We start from the raw sequence: 18,888 nt of genomic DNA on the forward strand, positions 1-18,888 counted from the left end.
ATTCCATTCCAGATTTACACCAACCAAAACCCGGTTTCAACCAACAGCTTCAGACAAAACTTCAGTTTTTACATGGCACAAGTAGACATCTCAGTTCTCTGTCCTCATTGCTTAAACAAATCATTTAAATAAACAACTGGAATGAATCAAATAGCAATTTTGACTGCTGCTGAGTGTTTAAAAACCAGGCCTACCCAGTCACACTGAGATAATAAGAAGAGCTTGATTATTGCTAAATACCAAGAGAGCTTAAGTTATGTCAGCTCAAACATCTGCTATTCATGCTTTGGTGTTTTAAAAAAATTGATGTTTATTTTAAAAATGTCCCTGAGGATTAAATAGACTAATTACTGTGTACTAATACAGTATACAATATTTATAATAAAACAAAACAAAACATATTATCACGTTTTTATGTTTTATGTAATTGAAATGATAACGCTACATTATTATGCAATAAACTGTAGCATAATAATGCTACAAATCCCAAAAATTGATAGGGCACCACAACTCTATTGCTCATTTCATATGCTATGTTTACATTAAAATTTTAAAGGTGTATAATAGTACTTTTAAATTTAAAGGTCAGAAAAAAGATGGAATGGTCATGGAACTTCATATAAGAACAAATAGGGGAAGTAACATTTTAGTGTGATCTAGATTACAATTTTTTTTTAAAGCATTTTTCCATTTGTAGTACATACAGTGTTTACAGCATCCTGATTGCTTTACTATTGTGTCTATTGCGGAGGGGTGGAGTTTGGTGCTGATCATCTGTCCATGATTTCCCCCCTCTTTAATCATTTTCCTTTAATCTTCACCTCAACATGTCTAAATCCTTTCAGGTTCTATTTTTGCATGGCCTTGTTTTGATCATGACAGGGACACTCAAGTTTATGAATCCCTAATCATGCCACATGTACCTGCCTCTCTCTCTCTCTCTCTCTCCCCTTCCCCCTCTGTTTCTGACTCTCTTTCGCATTGTTTGAAGTGACAGGTCAGGTCACTCTATTGAATCACTTACGAGAAAGACCTGTATTGAACCATTGAGTAATCCGCAGCAAGAATATGGCTTAATGTTATGTTATGTTTAATACAAAATGTAGTAAATATACTGTACAACTGAAGTTACATAATTCAACATCTAGTCTGCAATATGAACCGGTAAAAAGGTCATTGTCACTGTTTGCTAAGAACAAACAAGCTGGCTCCTGATTGTTTCCCTCTGTTTGTTAAAGTTGTACACTAAAAGGCAAAAGACCATAAAACTGCAGCATGTTATCTCATTCTGCGCACTTGCATTGCATGGTAATAATTTCCAGCATACCGCTCTCAAAGGTTGCATTAAAAGCCTTAATCTTAAACTATAGGTAGTTTCTACCTACATTTAATGATCTAAATCAGGCAATACCATTTAGTGCAGCTTATAAAAAGAACTAGCTTGATACCCTTTTTTTAAGCCAATCTGCTAGGACGATACTCAAAGCTGCCCTGTTGCTATGCAAGTCTCTGTCTCATCACATTTCCATGGTTACAGGGCAACATGGAATTAGTAACGAACATCAGAGCTCCCTCAGATACACGAAGAAAGCCAAGGGAAATAGCCCTTGTAATGCAGAAACTTCTACAAAGTGAGGCATCAAAGCTCATTTCAAATGCTAGAAATATGTTTTATTATTTTCACTGATATAATGTACATATTATTATCATTAATAATAATTGATATTTGTGTCATGACAGCATCAATAGGCACCATTATGAGTCTTAATAGTAATTACTGAGTATGAGTGTTGATATTATGAAACGAATGAATACAGACTGAGAGTGATTCTCAGTTAACTGAACAATGTATCTGAAATAAATCTATGGGAACCATAACAACAAATTATGGATTCATAGATTACACTAATATGATGAGCATTTAGGTCTGATTTTGCATGGATTTAACATTTAATGCTCTTCTTATTAAAAACAACACTTCATAAGGCCTGTTTTGGCTTGTGGGAGTAGGAATAAATTTTCCTAGTCATTCCTCAGGGATCTGGCCAGGTAATCTGGCACCCTGATCCACAGTATTCCTCGGACTGGAATTGCCACAACTAGGCCTGGTGGTCTCGGCCGTGCTGCTGGTCCTCTGCAGAAACTGAAGAAAGTTTTCCTGGATAGAACCTTCGTGGCTGGAGGCTCGAAGTTCAACGGGTCTACTCGCGCAACATTTTCTGAGTTTTATCAGTTCCTCACGTATCTGTCGGTTCAGAAGGCCGTAGAAGAAGGGATTCACAGCAAACGAGGAGTATGCTAGCCACGTGACGGCTTCTTCGATGTCCCCTGGGCTCTGAAGCGGAGTGGTGATGGACATGTGAAGGTGGAAGCTGAAGTACGGGAGCCAGCAGATAAGAAACTGGCCCACAATGACGACCAGGGTGATAGCAGCCTTTCCGCCCCCAAAAACCCTCTCAGGAGACAATCTCTGGGGGAGGCTGCGTGTGGTGGTGATGATAGTGGTCTGACTATTAATGGAGTCGGAGCGGCGCTTGGCCTGGTTGGCAGTCCAGGTGGGCAGGGGTGCGTGCTGACGGGCTGCCGTTCGAGCGACTTTGTATACATTACAGTATACGGCAAAAATCACAACAGCGGGAACCAAGAAGCAAAGCACGCTGAAGAGAATAGCAAAAACCTTCCTGAGGCGGCTGTGACTCCAATGTAAAGAGCAATGGGCCGCTGCAATGGAGCTCTGATTCCCATAGGCTGGCCATCCGAGAAGCGTAACCAATGCCAGCAGGATGGATTTGACCCAAATGAAGACCATGACACCAAGCGCCAGGTTTAGAGTCATCTTTACCTCATATCGCATAGGATGGACAATGTAGTAGTAGCGTTCAATACTGATGGCGGTCACAGTAAGAATAGAGGCACAGATGAGGAACACATTTAGAAAGATGTACACTTGGCACTCCAAAACAGTAAATGCTACAGTGCTGAAGAACGGAGAGCTAGATACTATCCCGAGAGGCATCAGCAATATAGCGCATAGCAGGTCCACTGCGCAAAGATGGCAGACAAACACATATTTTTTCATGTGGGGAGCTCGGGCAATGGCCACCATGACTCCGCTGTTGCCCAATAGGGCTGCCAGGTTAAGGGTCACCATGCAAAACAGCCCAACAAGATCCTTGATCTGGGATTCGGAGTGGATGACCTCCTCCATGCTGGGAGGGGTGGGCTTGGTTGTGCTCCGCTGGCCGGACGTGTCATTTGGAGTTGTGTGATTGGTCAGGAGACCCAGCATCAGACCGGGCAAGGCTTTCTCCATGCTTTAAGGGTTTGAGATGAAACCAAGCTTCTCCATGCTTAATTGTTGTTTTTTCTTCAGTGTGTCAAGCATTTGTGTTGAAACCATCTCTGAGAAGAAATAAAAAAAAAAATATATAAAATTGTACAAATACTGTATAAAATTATAGTGTCTGTCTATCTGTCTATTTGTCGACAGAAGTACAAATATTAATTTATAATGTAATGTATTTTAACAAAAATGTGTCTTACATTTTATTGTGATAGTCCACTTGACTACATGCAACTACACATCTACTAACTCTCAGACTGCTAGGATAGGTTTAAGATTAGTAGAAGTTGACATATACTTGCAAAGTTTCTCATAGAATGTTGTATGTTGTGGACCTATTAAAATAAAGTTTTGGAAGTTATTAAGCAGACAGTCTACTAATACTCTACACTTTCAGAAATAATTGTACAAAAGCTGTCACTGGTGGTACCTTTTCGGAAGGCACATGTTTGTAACCTAATAGGTACAAAAGCAGACCTTTTGAAAAGGTATTGCCTCAAGGTATTGCTGTTTTGTACCTTTTTTTCGGAGAGTGTAATGACTGTTAGTTGATATGTAGTTGCAAAGTTATCTACTGTTAGTAGAATATCTAAAGTGGACTATCGAAATGTGTTATCTGTCTGACAAATATAATTATTATATGAGTGTAAAGGCAAATAAAATATTTTATTAATACACTAAATAAACAAACATCAGAGCACAATTTTTCATATATTCATACATAAATATATTAATATATTTTATAAAGATTATAGTTGCAAGTCACATTTTTGAGAAAAGTATTTTTTTCAGAAAAACTAAATTAGCTTATAAAAGCTACAATTAGGTAAGCTGTAAATCCAAACTCGACATATCGACAAACTGTTGTGTAATATTTAAAAAAGTAAATAAATACTGCACATTGCAAACCACAGTCCGTAAGAGGATAATATAATATTACTTCATAATTCGCTGTGCAAAGGGTCATTAAGAGGATTGGTGACTGCCTCATATCCATAATGATTAGTTATGTAAATTTGTAACGCCTCCATCACTCATCATTCAGTGAGAAAGAGAGAGAAATCCCCCTCATGTCACACTAAACATGCATTCATCATCAGAACACAGAGGTTGTTATTACCTACAAACACTAAACACTTGAGTGCATATGAAAAGGAAACTCCCTCATACAAAGTTAATAAGTCCTGAATGCATATGGGAAAACAACTCATATCAAGAAAGTGCATAAATTTTATTAAAATTGTCAGCAACCTCTGTAAGGTTCCTGATTATTCCCAATACCCCAGTGTCAATTTCCTCTTACTTAAGCCTGGAAAATCACCCCTATTTTTGTTTCGACCCACTCACCAGGTCTCTCTATATGCTAATGAGGGCAGAACAACATCCTGCCTTCCTTGTTGGCAACTGACAGATTGTTTTCACCCCACCAGGAGCATAATATGTTTTTTTGCACAAATGGATTGTTGACCTTCAGGGATCAATAAAGTCAGAGGACATGACTGCTGTTGTTTTTTGTCAGTGGGAGTCATATGAGTCACACCTGATTGTGTTTAGCGGCCTCCCCTCAAAACACCCACCCTACGCTCTGACCCCGTCCCCTCCCCCACCCCACAGACCCTCACATGAACTTTTTCTCACTTCACTGAAAACCCGAAAACACATATTCCACTGAATTAAAATGAATGACCTGCTGTCGCGTCAGATTGTTCTCTGCTTTTCTGAATTATCCTCACACTCCGCCTCAACACCCAACATTCGTAAGAGACTGTGGAAGAAGACAATGTGATTTTCTTACCTGTCAACAGGGACGTCTTTGCTTTTTTTGACAAATCTCCAATCAGAATTGTGATATGAACATCTGGACATTTTTCACACGTGTGGAAACTTTCCTCCTGCAGACATTAAAACATGTGCAGTGCGGTCCCACAGGAGGCCAGCGTTTCAACGCTCAACCATCTCAGGTGATTTCAGTGGAGAATAACCAAAGTGCATCAAGAACCCTCAAAAGTATTTTCATCCAGGAAAGCTCCGGCTCCAAGGAGCAAAGTTCATACAGATGTCCCTATGCTGCCCTTTCCATCTAACAAAACCCAGGTGAAGCAGAAAGGATATGGTCCCACCTGCTCTTCCTAGTTCCAGTGGTGTTGATCGGTATTCACACCACTTAGGCCTGTGTCCGTCAGGATGCTCTTCCACACTGTGTCCGGTCCTGTGAAGGGCTGTGACTGTCACACATTGTGTCTCTGTGATTTTTTTTCTTCCTCTTTCAAACAGACACATACTCCTCTGTCCTCCAGAGTGGCAGTCTTCCCCTGGGTCCTACTGCACACCGCTAAACAAGAGATACTTTAATGGTCTGTTACAGCTTGACCAAACCATGCATTCATTCTTTCACTTGTTTATTTACAATGTGTGAGGATGTGACTAAGTCAAGGTCTTAGTTACATTTTTTTTAATATATTGGCATTCACACAAAAATAAATGTATCAGTATACTATTTAATATTACTTCATGGAACCTAACTCATTTTTATTAGTTATTTTTATTCATTCATTAATTTTGTGAATTCTATGACCCCACAAGACCTACGTGAAAAAATCAGTTTGATTGATTTTTCAATTAGTTTCTTATACATTAACATTACACGTTACAGTATATTTTCAAAGATTTTCTTTTAAAAAGAAGGTTGGAAATGTATGCATTTATACAGTATGAAGTAAACATACATAGTTTCTAAATTCTACAACATGGTTTACAAAATTTTGGTTCATGTATTCTTACTTGAAATTGAAATCTTTGTCAAAATGCTAAATAGCACATTTAAATTGATATGCTCTTAAATTGTTAAGTATGCAGGCACGTCTATAATGCAGTGCCATACTATAATTCTATTTGTAGCCTTTATTAAGTGGGCATGTGTGATGAATGTGATTAAAGAATTGTGCAGTAAGTCTTTGTACTCAGAAACATTTACTGAGTGATCATACATTTTCATATAACATCCAGCAAAGGATTCATTCATATAACAAAAACCTAACTAAAACCATTGTGAAATCCGGTTTACTGATTGCATAGATACAGTTGGCATAGAAATGTTTAAAGCAGTTAAAAAAGTGACATCTACTGGTCATGAGGAAAACACAAAAGTGCAATGGTGCAATTATTTATATAATAACATTTATTATTTATTATGTTCAGATTAACCCACATTAACATTTACAATACAACTTAACTTCAATGCTTACCATAATCATTACATATCAGAGAAAAAATATATAATATATATATGGACATATCCTTATAGTGCATATATATTATATAATATAATATATATTGTCTTTATAGTGCAATATAACTGAATAAAAACAATCAAAAGAAATATCTGACCAAAAACTGTTTAGAAAGAGTTACTTTAGTGTTATACATCCTTCATAATCTGTGCTTGTCAGCAATGTTTGAGCAGCTTGTCTAAATTTAACTTGAATGAGAAACGACTAAAAGAAATTTGAAAATATATAGAAAATATATAATATAATGGCTTTAATCACAAAAGTATTTTGTTAAATACTCTTATTGGCATTTTTCATCTTTGTTATTTTTATCTAGTTGAACAATGATTCAACTTTTTTAAATATTTAAAGGTGAACATTAACTTTCAAGAAAGACTCACAGTTATGTTTCTAATATGAAAAACCTGTCAGTTACAGAAAAGTAATCATAAGAAGACATTCAACTCTCAGGGAGAAGGCAAAATTAGCAAACATACTGTCTTTAATGACCAAGTTTACATTATATAATAAAAGTGTAATTTATAGATGAACTATTTATTAGTCTTTCTGACTCAAACAGAGGAACCATCAAAATACCATTGCTAAACTGTATCCACACAAAAATCACAATTTAACATTCAACTTAACAAAATAACAGTAATGTTAATAATAAGAAAATTATTATAAAATAATGATTATAACTAAACGCTTTATAAGTGAGAGTGAAACCACTTAGCAGAAGTGACATTTACAAGTGGCTATATGCATAACTCTATACAATTCCAGGTTTTCAAATCAGCTCTAATAGCTGAACTTCAGTTCCAGGAGGTACCGGATGCGACACTGGCTTTCCTTATAGATGAGGTACTCACTGTTGAAAAATGAACTTCCCTTGTACTGCTGTTGTTCTATGGCTTTTCCCTGAGGAACTGCCACCTTTTTACCATCCAACTCAATGAAGACATCTTTTGAGGCATCTGAACAAAAAGTAAATAAATAAATAAAAGACTTTAGAGACATTGCAAAGAAGCTAATGTTATGCAGAATTGAAAATACTGTACATGCGTAAAAAGAGAATTTAGGAATGATTTTAAGTGTAAAAACCTGGTTCTTGGCTTCCACGTGCAACTACGCTGTCGAAGCCAGCGGGAGCCTTCCTTAGGCTGCAATCATCCTGCGTGATGGTGTGCTCTTTTCCCAAAGCAACTTCATTTAGAAACATGATGCCAATGTTGTTGGATGGACACACTGAAATCACGCACAGGACAAAAACAGTAAGATATCCGCATTAAAAAAAAAAAAATCACTAAAGGGATTTTACATCCATAGAACGCACATTAAATTCGATTAAAGAGTCTCAAATAAGTTTCTGGAGAATAAAATGTCAAAATTTGGTTTATATAATGTTACATTGTCATTCAACATGTTTATTCTGATTTGCACATTAAAGTACACAAAAGAATAAGGTAGCATATTAAACGCTATTGTTTTTAATGAGTAATGATAGTGGTACATTTAAAATAAATACAACTAACTAGTATTTGGGGTGAACGGCATTTGTCACAAATACATTTTTCTTGTAAATATGCCTGACAAGAGTTACACTGAATGACATTTTAGTGGGTGAATTTAGTAAATCAGGGAATAATTTTAATACTTATTTTTGTCTCAGAAAAAACAACAAGAATTTAAATCAGTATTACACTTATTGTTTTTATGAATAAGCCCTTTTCCATCTCTGACCTGCACGCACAAAAAAAAAAAAAAAAAAAAAAATTCTGTGATAAAAAAGTGCCTATTAGTAATGGTAATCTGAGCCAATGTGTTGCCAAGTTGCATCTAATTAAACATTACATTTGTTTATATATATCGCTTTTTCTTTTGATATCTATGCTGATGCAAAAATCCCTCTCCTCACCATAGCCGGCAGACTTGATGTTTTCAGAGGCAAAATAGATTCCCCTGCCTACACGTCCACCAGAATGGGGCATAATGCGAAGGCCGCTCTTCAGAATGGCTGCGACCACTGCCACGTTTGTTCCGTGCCAAAGCAGCTTCCGGTTCTCCAATGCATCATTTTCCCTGAAGCGTTCAGCCTACACAACCAAATGCGCACATGCACGCACACACAGAGGATTTAATTAGGGGAAGAAGACTTGGTAATGAAAAGAATTCAGAACACCCACTGAGGGCCAGTGCTTGCTGCTGGTTTGAAATGAAATTTGGAATCTAACAGGCATCCAAAAGGAGTTCTAATAGAAAAAAACATTACCATTCATAGTATTCAAACTAAGATTTTTTGGACAGTTACAGTTTTACTGTTTACTTTAAAAAGTTTAATAAGCTTTAAATAGATTTCTGAATACTATTCACCTCTGTATCTCTGTCAACTTCCCAGACGTCCACCAAACTGATTCCATTTCTTCCGGTGGCATTCAAGTACTTCTCAATAATCTTAGGAGAAAGAAAATATATATAGTTATACATACAACATAAAGTTTCTGTGTGAATGAGATCGTTCAACTAAGCGCATACGTTTTTGATGCGCATTTAAACACATCTTGCCGTTTTCATCCAGTGTTTATTTATGCGATATTGCAAAATGCAAATAAAATAGGCAGATGGAAACAGTTAGCTAGTGTGTTCAATATGTATTCATGCCTTCAGTAAAATCATTTGCTTTTTCATAGTCATATTCTGTAGTAAACACAGTCTAACAATCTTAATTATTAATTATCTTGCTTATTAAACTTCTTTAAACCTTTCAGTATTATGCTACTAACACACAATGCATAAATGTTATTATTATTATTATTTCCAGATTTAAATTAGATTTTGAACCCAGGATTTCCTGTGCAGACTCAAACTGTATAGATTTCTGTGCATGCAAACCTTATATTCCTTTGACTTCTTATCCATTAGGCTTAGCTTGCAATTCAGAGACTGGTAATTTTGGTCAACTGGATGTGGCACTGTGTCCTTCATCTCTTCTTTGGCTTTTTCGGATTCAGCTTTAAGACTCTGGGCAATCTCAATGTCTGCAAGAATCTACAAGGTACAAGTATAATAGGGAAATTTAGATTTTGGTAAATCACTTTACACTGGTCATTCATCTAACACGCAAGATCAATGTGTTTTTGTAGCCAAGACGTTTTTGGGTTATGTAAGATTTGACAAATAACCTTCTCTGAGTAATACAGTAAAAGTGCGCTATTTCAACTCTGTACAACTGTTTTCATTCTCACCAAAAGCATCTCCTTCTTGCCCTGAAGGACAGAATCATCAGAGATGATAGGGGGTCTGTTTCGGCCAAAGTTATGAGGAATTATGGTAAAGAATTTGTTGGTGAGTTCTTCTAACTTGTTCCGTTCCCCTTTCTGTATTGCAGCTTCAATCTGCTCCAAAGCCTCAAAGCCTTTGGCTATCTGCTGCTTGCTGAGTTTCCCCAAGGGCATCTTCTTAATATCTGACAGAGAAATATGCGACACATTAAAATTCCTCTACAAAAATGAATCTTATTACTGTTACAGATAGGACTCAAAAAAATGGAAGACAGGACTCAAAAATTCACATCATCATGTTCACAATCACATTTCCAAAACTCCCCTGTGGCCTTCAGAAACACAAGGAAAATGGGAAACAAATCCCTGAGCAATCTACAGTCTTCATACAGTTTGAAAAAATAAAACTTATTTTTCTCAGCTATTAAAAAGAACCAGAAACTCAAAACTCACCCAGGTTCATGCTGGTCATGGCTTCTTTGAACATGTCGTTGTCAAATATGAATCGGATGAGTCTTTGAGTTGCCCCATCCAATGTACAAGGCAGAACATGTTGTTCAGTTTTCACCTTCACATCGCCACCATCTACAGTGTCCACCTGAATTAAACACAAAATATTAGAAATGGTCAAATGTGTTATTCTTTTGAAAAATCATCAAGGGTTTCAAAGACAAACCGGCTAAATACCTTCACTTCTGCATCCTGGTCTCCGTCTACTTCTATCAATGTGTACTTCCCAGAATATGACACAAAGTTTTCACGGTCGCTCCAGTTATTCTTGGTCTTATCTTTGAATTTCTTTTCAAAATTCTTAATGGCTGCATCAGCAGTAGACGGGCCGGCTAAATTGTTTTGTCCTGACTCTCCCTGAAAGACAGCAAAAATGAGTCATCCATTAGATGCTACAAGAGCATTTTTGCACATCATGTTGTGATATATTTGATTGACAAAAGAAGAAAATAACATACCACTCTGCCCCATCTTGTCCAACAATAGTACTTTCTTCCAGACACCAAGACTTGGATGACATAGAATTTGTTGTTGTTGTTTCCAATGTTGGTTTGGTTTAGCATGCAGTCGTAATCTTCGTGAACCTGTATGTTTAGACAAAAACTTTTCTGTGATTCAGGGCAAGTAACAATTTGCATTACCTTTTGGATTAGCATCGTTCATTTGCAATGTAATTACTAGTTCAGTCTCACCTCAGCATTTGATAGATGACAGAGACTGTCTGGGTTCCTCGTGCCCGTCACCTGTGGCACTGTTGCCTTTAGAGCCTCTTTGGCAGAGGTGAACTTGTCTTTTGGGGGTCCTACAGGCTCCTCCTTTACCTTCTTCCCTCCAGCTTTGGTGCTTGATGTCGCCCTTCTCTTAGGTGCCATTCTCTTTCCTCTCTGTTCGTAATTAATCATACAATTTATATTTGGTATGTTTAGTGTCCTGATCTATTATATATTTAAGTACATTTTAAAAATGTAGATTTTCTATAATTCCGTACTACAATATCACAACTAAACATTTTACCATTTTGTTATAAACTTAACTTTTATTATGAGCAACTGGGAATTTAAAATGAAATATTCCAAATATTATTATTTTTTTAATCCCGTTTCTAATAAACAACAAACATAAAAAATTAAATCAATTTCAAAAGATTGCTAACAATAAATCAACTCAACACTGCTGAGACATGTGCAGACATGCTGGAGTTTACTGTAAGTGACGTAGATCTCCCTGGCAGCCTATCAGAGTTTGGCTGCATTGAAAATGCATTTGTTGAAACCACGGGGGTGTGTCTAGTCAACAGTGGAAACTAACAAATATGTTCACTAGAAAAAAAATATATACTGCTATATATATATATTAAATCACAAGTGCTAATAATGGCGGTGAGTCAGGAGCTATGTCGTTAACGCAAAGCTAGCCGATAAACTGAGTGTCTATGAACACCTACAACTGTAGCTTTACATACCTGTAGTCACATATAGTCTACAGAGCAACGTGACCGCTAAAAATGAATGGTGACTTTATTATTGGTCATATGAAATAATACTTACCGGCTAGTGACTGCGCTGTCAAAGTTTGCAGATTCACTCTGACTGTCTGCAGCCTGACTTCCGCGTTTCTGAGCGAGTGAACGTCAACGTCACAACAGTTGCTCGGCCGTTCAGGAAGCAAGTATTTTACCACGTCAAAGTACCACAGTTACAGCAATACTGTAAAAAATCATATTTTAATTTTCTAACATTCTAATGACAGTCGTGTGTGTCACCGAAGTTGGAATAAAATTTTAAAATTCAATTCGATGCCAATCAATTAATTAGGCTTGTCATTAGTTGTTGTTGTTTTTGTTTTGTTTTTTTGTTTTTTTTTTTAGCGAATTTCTTTTATATTAAACATGCCATCGTTTGGTCTGGTGTATCTTAAAGAGCAAAAACTGCATTTAATAACATAACTGTTTATTACCAATCAAGTTAATGTAAGGTATTAAGCTGGTTGACTTAAAAAGTAAGTCTTAAAATGAACAATCCTTCAATGGGGGACAATTGAACAGAAGGCCTTGGTGTTATAAACGAGGCCCAAAATGACCACAGATATCATATAACCATCACAAATGATGAAAGTATCAGGTTGACAAGTCAATTTCCTGTTGGACATTTTACCACAGATGACTGAGTGTGCAACACTGTGTATCGCTTATATTTTCTTTACCATGGGTCAGAGTGTGATGCAGTGTTATTATTAAGGATGAAGGATATATAGATATGATACTTTGTCTATGAGACACGATTCTTCAGTAGACTGCTGAATGTGCATTAAGTATGTAGTGCAGTAGCAGTATTTGCAATATTTCGTGCAATATATAACGGTTTATTCATCTTCCAAGATGGTAGCTACTTAAATTACCTTATAAAACAGTTAAAGTAGGGGCATCATTTATTGCATTTGCATATCAGCTATACTATAAAAAAGGTCACTCTATGCATTTTTTTACACAGTGCAAAAAATTTGCATTTAACATGATCATTACTTCATTAATAAACTTGACCTCAACCAATTTTATGTAATGAGCAACTATATCCTCTAGATGGGGATAATGTACAAGTCTTTACTTTGAGCCATGAACATTTATAGTATGTAAATATTTAATTCTTTAAAGCTGATGCGTGTAAGTTTCTCTAGTGTACACTGATGGGAATTGAAATATAATATATCATGTAATATAATATAGTAAAATACCACAAGACAGTATCAATTTAAATCAACAAGGAGAGCTTGTTTTCATATAAAACACGTTTTATTTACATAAATTACAAGAAAGCACAAACCAGAACCACCATAAATCTACATTAAAAACATCTTGTATATAATACTTTAAACAGATTTACTATATTTTAACTCCATATCTCAAACAATACTTTATTATGGTTTCCATAAAAAGAACGGGTATACAGAGTTTAAACTGGCATCCCACTGATATTATCTAACTAGTCAGAGAGAGAAAGATAGAGAGAAACAAAATGGGATATTGTACTCACGGCACGTTGAGAACAACATAACAGGCATTCTTTATTCCGAATAGCCTCCTCAACATTAGCAAACACTTGATTTCATGACTAGTGAAGATAAGATTTATCTGTATACCGCATTTGGCAAACAAACAGGAATCCTGTTTCTCAGAGTGAGGATGTTGTTGAGTCCACTACCTCTCTGCCATTACATACTGTAGGCACGATGTTGGAGGCCGAGGCTGTAAAGACAATGTCAATAACATAAAGATACTGTAAGCTGCTAATCACAGTATATTACCATTGCTCTGTTCAATAGTTTTCAAATATTTGGATGAAGTATTTTTTATGTATTTATTTTAGTTTATATCAGAGCGAGGCACAGGACATGCTGACAAAAATACATATTTTTTACTATATATATATATGTAAGGAATGGCTGACAACGAGTCAATCAACATTAATGGTTAGATATATAATGCACATATGGGACTGTAATGAATTTTTCCTAGTTTTAATTAAATTGCAGCTATGAATAAATAATTAATTCCAACGGCTAATTAATTAATTTCCTTAATTTGTTTTGGATTTTATTAAAACAAGCGAACAAATTATTACTAAGTGGCTTTACCAAAACAAGGTAAAGAATTAAAACAACAAATTCTTAATTTATGGCAAAAATCAAACAATTATTCTTCATTTGTAGACATGTAGATAATTATATGTGTTGCTCCATACATCATAATTTAAAAAAACACACATTTAACCCTAATTAACAATTTTTTTCTCACTATTTTACTATGTTTTACTGTAATGTAATTGCATTATTCTCATTTACTCCTCTTACATTTCAATTACTGCAACAGGCCTACATATAGGCATATATATATATATATATATATATATATATATATATATATATATATATATATATATATATATATATATATATATATTTGCAGCATTAAAAGCTGTACCACAAACATTCCCAGGATGCATAAAAATGTAGAATTGTTATTTTTCCAGTATATTAATGTGAATGACTATTTTTGCATTATGGTAATACGGTTCATTGTCTAATAAACTGATTGACTGAAAAAAAAAAAAAAAATTTTTTAGATCTTTCTCATTTTGCAGATAAATATGATTCACATACATTATGTAGTACCTAAGCTTCAGATTTAGTGATACAGTAGAAGTATCAATAAAGCCGAATACTTTGCCTGCACTCACAGAATCAATGATACTTTATGTTTATTTTCCAATATTACTCTGCCATCACACAGCACTGAATATTTTAATCAATAACTTTCATTTCTGATGATGGTTCAGACATTGGCACACCATATTTTTGAATATGGGTGATAGCGGTTAATCAATATTTTAGATTTAAACAGCTGCTGTTGAATATATTGATAAAATCTGATATATTAAAGCTAGAGACCGTAAACAATACTGTACCTTGAGAGAAGCTGGAGCCAGGGCCAGTGGTCACACTGAATCGAGTGGTGGCCACTCTGAGCGTGGTCACGTTCTTCTGGGGCTGAAAGAGGATGATGTGGATCTTTGGAGCGAAGAGGCAGCCCAGCACCACTGAACCGCTCAGACTCACAGAAATGCACATGGTAGTGGTCTGTACCTGAAAGAGCAGACACAAAAAAAGTGATTACACCACATTTACATACACAGTGATACCACCAGAGTGATTCATATTCATCAGGGGTGTTAACATGGGATTGAATTTGTTTTTCCATTGAACTCAATTCCAAAATGTTTTCGAAGCCTATGCAGCTGAAAATGTATCTTAAGAGGATGAATCCATGTGCAAAGCAGGTGTGTGTGCCGTGTATGAGCAATCTCATGCATACTAATACAGGTATTAGAGACATGCATCGCCAAATAACATTTTGATGAGCGAGCGGGTGAATAAACAGGAACTGTTTCTAAGATTTTCAATGTTTTGGCTGAGATTTTTGCTTGTATCATTGTATATTTAATTTGGCAGATGCTTTTATCCAAATCGAAGTGCATTCAAGCTATACATTTTTATCAGTATGTGAACTCACGGCCTTGCCATTGCTATGCTCTTTGAGTTGGGCAACAGGAGGATTTTCATTATACAAAAGTTTTTTGAACAGCTAGCTACTGCTTGTTTTGATCTGAACTGGATCACAAAACATTATGGTTAACAGCTCTCTCAGGGTCACAGATTGGAGAAAATATAATATGACCTTGTTGAATAATTGCAAAACATGGTTCAGCTGAGTTTTCCTCTCAATGCCAAATGAACAAAGAGTTGCTCGTTCTTTTTTTTTTTTTTTCAGTACGATACATTTGAAAGTGTTTCTGTGAAAGCGGCAATGCGCCAGAATAAACCAAAGTGCTTTTAAATAATGCATCATTCAGAGGAAAGCTGTGTTTGGAAAGGTCTTATGTGCTTTACCAGCAACCCTTGCTCTTGTCTTCATAAACATGCAATTTTCATATAGAATATCACATTGAATGTTCTTTAACAAAATATCAGATTGAAAGACTGGTAATGTATCTGGAGCGACTCTCTAACTACACGAACAAACGCATAGACATGTTTGTTTCCAGGATTTTTATTTTGCATTTGCCCCACTATTTTACTTCGATTCAAAATTTTTGTTCTGATTCTGAGGATTTATTATATTAATCTTACAAGCAGTGTGTGCTTTTTCTTCTGCATATTTTAGGTTATAGGTGACAATCAAAAATGCTAGAAGTAAAATGATATGTGCGGGATGAATGAGGCGAGTGTGTGGCGAGGTCTCGGTCTCTAAGGGACACCTAGCTTTCTGAGCACAGGCCCCAGCTGGGAATCATCCTCCCATGCTCTAACACATTACCTCACACTCTCTCACACACATTTAGAAAACTCAGAAAACCCTGAACAGAGAATGACATCCTGTCCAATCAAAACGCAAGGATTTTCCCTTTTCTCTTCTGATGTCTTTTTGTCTGTATTCTTTCTTGTCCTGATAGATGATATAAAAGAAACCCTTGCAGAAGCTTCCTACAGCCATTAAGATCTCCGGATCACATTTCTGTTCTTTTTGCTTACTGCAACATCCAAATAAAATATAATATGCAGTGGCTGTCTTACCAGCAGTGCTGACTGTTTTTACCAGTACTGTCCAGTCTTGAACAATTTTAACCAACCAAATATTAATAATAATATAAGACCATAAAGAAAACTAAACATTAAGATATCTTTCTTTTGATTTCTTTGTAATGCATGAATCAAAGCACTGTAGTACTGTAAAAAAAATGCTGTAAAAAGTGTAAAGTTTATTTAATAGTGCGTGTCCTGAGGCACTTGAGTGAAGGATACTCAGACCAATTGAAGAGCATGTTTTCATAGGCTAGTCATTTTCTGGGATGAAATATCCCCACTTTCTTTGTTCTACACTGAACAGCTTTTGAGCCACATGAAATGTGAGCTTCTCCTTTCATCAGTGCAAAAGACAGGTGATCAAAGAGATTTCTCTATCTGCCATCTGAATTGGCAGGTATGGTAACAAAAAAAAAATCAATCAGGCAAACTCTCAGACTCTTGCTCTCTGGGAAATTGTATATATGCTAAAAATAAAGGATAAAGTCAATGTCGGAAAGTGATTAAGGGTTATAAGAGAAGCTCATTATCTAAATGATGAAAAATATTCCATGCTGTCATTGTGTGTGCTGTGTGATTTGAACAGCCCCTCAGATATCTATTCCCAGAGGAGAGCTGGTAATATCCCCCCGGCACAAGATTTACTTCTCAAAGAAATCACATTGTTAAACAGAACACTCAGGCAAAGCATTCATTATCAACACTGAGCGAGACTAGCAGAGCCAAAACTCCTCTATGTTGAAGAAAAATGTCATTTAAAAATATTACGTGGTCCTCACGTACTAGATTAAATTAAAACGGTTGTTTTTTGACCTGCTGCTGGTCTTATTGTGCAACATTAATACATATGCAAACATGGTAAGAAGTTTAAAGCTGCATTTTAAAAAGTCATTTACTGTAGTCTTCACATATGCTGATTTGGTGCTCATTTTTTATTGATTTGTAAAACTTAATCTTTATTTTATTTTATTTTTTTTATTGCATAATCGCTCCTTTTTTTGGGTCTGATGTTACAAACCTGTTTTAGGTTTAAATTTTCTCCTCCAAACCACCTAGATTCATACTGTTCTACAACACTTGTCACAATCCAGTAAATGAATGAAATCACTTTTCTTCATTATTATAGATGTAGGTTGCTAATGGCATTTTATTTTGACACTGATTTAGAAGCTGACAAGGGTGTTGTTGGTGAGGTATTGCTGCAACTATTCATTGTACTGTTCATATTTACTTACCCTATAGTCACTGGCAGTAACGTAAAAGATTGGCTGGAAAGCCAACCAGATTATGCATGTGGTGTACATGGTGAATCCGATGAACTTGGCTTCATTGAAGTTCTCTGGGCACTTTCGAGTCTTAAAGGCGTAAAAGGTACAGAAGATGATGAGGACACAGTTGTAGGTTAAAGACATCAGCATGCTAGAGTCCTTGCTGTTGCACTTCAATGTCACCACGTCTCTTCTTTCAGGACTGACCTCCTTTCTCACCCCAGGAGCCTCAACCAGCAGCCAGACCACCACTACCAGGAGCTGACAAGAAATAAGAGCAGCACAGATGGCCACCTGTGAAGCTGGACTGATGAACCTGGGCCTTTGAGCTCCATCCTTAACACCATTGAAAATCCGAGCGATGCGATTGGTCTTGGTCAGCAACGCAGAATAGCAAACGGCGAAGGAAGTTCCCAGGCCGAGCCGCCGTAACGTGCACACGACGGCAGAAGGTTTGCTGATGTAGATGAAGGTCATGCAATAGCAAAGTAGGACACCTATGAGAAGAATATAGGAGAGTTCACGTCCACTAGCTTTCACCACCGGTGTCTCATTGTTCTTTAGAAAGAGGCCAATGACAAAGAGAGTGCAGAGCATGCCAAGGCAAGCAATGGTGACTGGCCCAATAGCCCAAGCATCCTCCCAATGAATGTACTCCTCGGGTAAGTTGTAACACCCCGTAAGATTGTCCATAGGCCACTGTCCGAAGCTACAGTCCGCACAGGTGAATTCATCCAGAAGATATTGGTATGGCTGGCAGGGGATGCAAATCCAACAGCAGACGTCACCGGGCTGCATGCTCTTTATTTCATTTTTCCTACATGGATCGCTGCACTGGGATGTGGGAACCACTTGGCTTTCCCAAGGAATCAGGCTTGTGTTCAGAGTTAAATCCTGAGCCCAGTATCCCACTTTCCTATACACGTACTCGTCATTCTCTTTGTGGTAATGGAAGATGTTGTAACGGCCCAGACTGTCCCCATAAGCATCGAAGTGAATATTGTTCTCTGTATCAACTGGCCGAAATGGAGCTGCAGACATAAAGTGCAAGTGATAAACATAATTTATTTACATTCTTGGCA

General features: G+C 36.5%; 3 protein-coding genes across 5 annotated transcripts in view; all 3 read right to left on the reverse strand.

The window, feature by feature from the left end:
- Positions 1-1,655: 1,655 nt before the first annotated feature.
- On the reverse strand, positions 1,656-5,561 carry gpr61l (G protein-coupled receptor 61-like). Its single transcript, XM_043241340.1, has 2 exons — positions 5,139-5,561; positions 1,656-3,402 (listed from the first exon to the last, which is right to left on the reverse strand). Exon 2 carries the CDS (start codon positions 3,311-3,313, stop codon positions 2,027-2,029), a length of 1,287 nt encoding a protein of 428 aa, XP_043097275.1. The 5' UTR covers positions 3,314-3,402; positions 5,139-5,561; the 3' UTR covers positions 1,656-2,026.
- A 942-nt stretch (positions 5,562-6,503) lies between these two features.
- Positions 6,504-12,061, reverse strand: parp3 (poly (ADP-ribose) polymerase family, member 3). The gene is made up of 11 exons (XM_043242971.1): positions 11,951-12,061; positions 11,096-11,287; positions 10,862-10,987; positions 10,581-10,760; positions 10,347-10,491; positions 9,858-10,078; positions 9,505-9,660; positions 8,986-9,066; positions 8,531-8,708; positions 7,717-7,860; positions 6,504-7,589 (listed from the first exon to the last, which is right to left on the reverse strand). The coding sequence occupies exons 2-11, from the start codon at positions 11,273-11,275 to the stop codon at positions 7,414-7,416; spliced, it is 1,587 nt and encodes a 528-aa protein (XP_043098906.1). The 5' UTR covers positions 11,276-11,287; positions 11,951-12,061; the 3' UTR covers positions 6,504-7,413.
- A 1,111-nt stretch (positions 12,062-13,172) lies between these two features.
- grm2a (glutamate receptor, metabotropic 2a) overlaps positions 13,173-18,888 on the reverse strand; it is a 34,629-nt gene continuing 28,913 nt past the window's right edge. For 2 of the 3 annotated variants that reach the window (XM_043242943.1, XM_043242942.1), the window contains exons 4-6: positions 17,774-18,837; positions 14,864-15,041; positions 13,173-13,644 (exon numbers count right to left, since the gene is read on the reverse strand). In XM_043242943.1, coding sequence (XP_043098878.1) covers positions 13,571-13,644; positions 14,864-15,041; positions 17,774-18,837 — 1,316 coding nt within the window. In that variant the 3' untranslated portion in view covers positions 13,173-13,570. The remainder of the gene's footprint in view (positions 13,645-14,863; positions 15,042-17,773; positions 18,838-18,888) is intronic. The other variant, XM_043242944.1, reaches the window with a different exon arrangement.

Source organism: Puntigrus tetrazona, chromosome 6 (genome assembly GCF_018831695.1).
Source record: "Puntigrus tetrazona isolate hp1 chromosome 6, ASM1883169v1, whole genome shotgun sequence".
In the NCBI taxonomy this organism is placed as follows: Eukaryota; Metazoa; Chordata; class Actinopteri; order Cypriniformes; family Cyprinidae; genus Puntigrus; species Puntigrus tetrazona.

What these genes read in the sequence shown, in the direction of transcription:
- gpr61l (XM_043241340.1), bottom strand. Translation starts at nt 3,313, where the DNA reads ATGGAGAAAGCCTTGCCCGGTCTGATGCTGGGTCTCCTGACCAATCAC.
- parp3 (XM_043242971.1), bottom strand. Translation starts at nt 11,275, where the DNA reads ATGGCACCTAAGAGAAGGGCGACATCAAGCACCAAAGCTGGAGGGAAG. An exon ending in CATCAAGTCTGCCGGCTATG is followed by an intron (nt 7,861 to 8,530) that starts GTGAGGAGAGGG and finishes GCGTGATTTCAG; the next exon opens with TGTGTCCATCCAACAACATT. An exon ending in ACGTGGAAGCCAAGAACCAG is followed by an intron (nt 7,590 to 7,716) that starts GTTTTTACACTT and finishes CTTTTTGTTCAG; the next exon opens with ATGCCTCAAAAGATGTCTTC.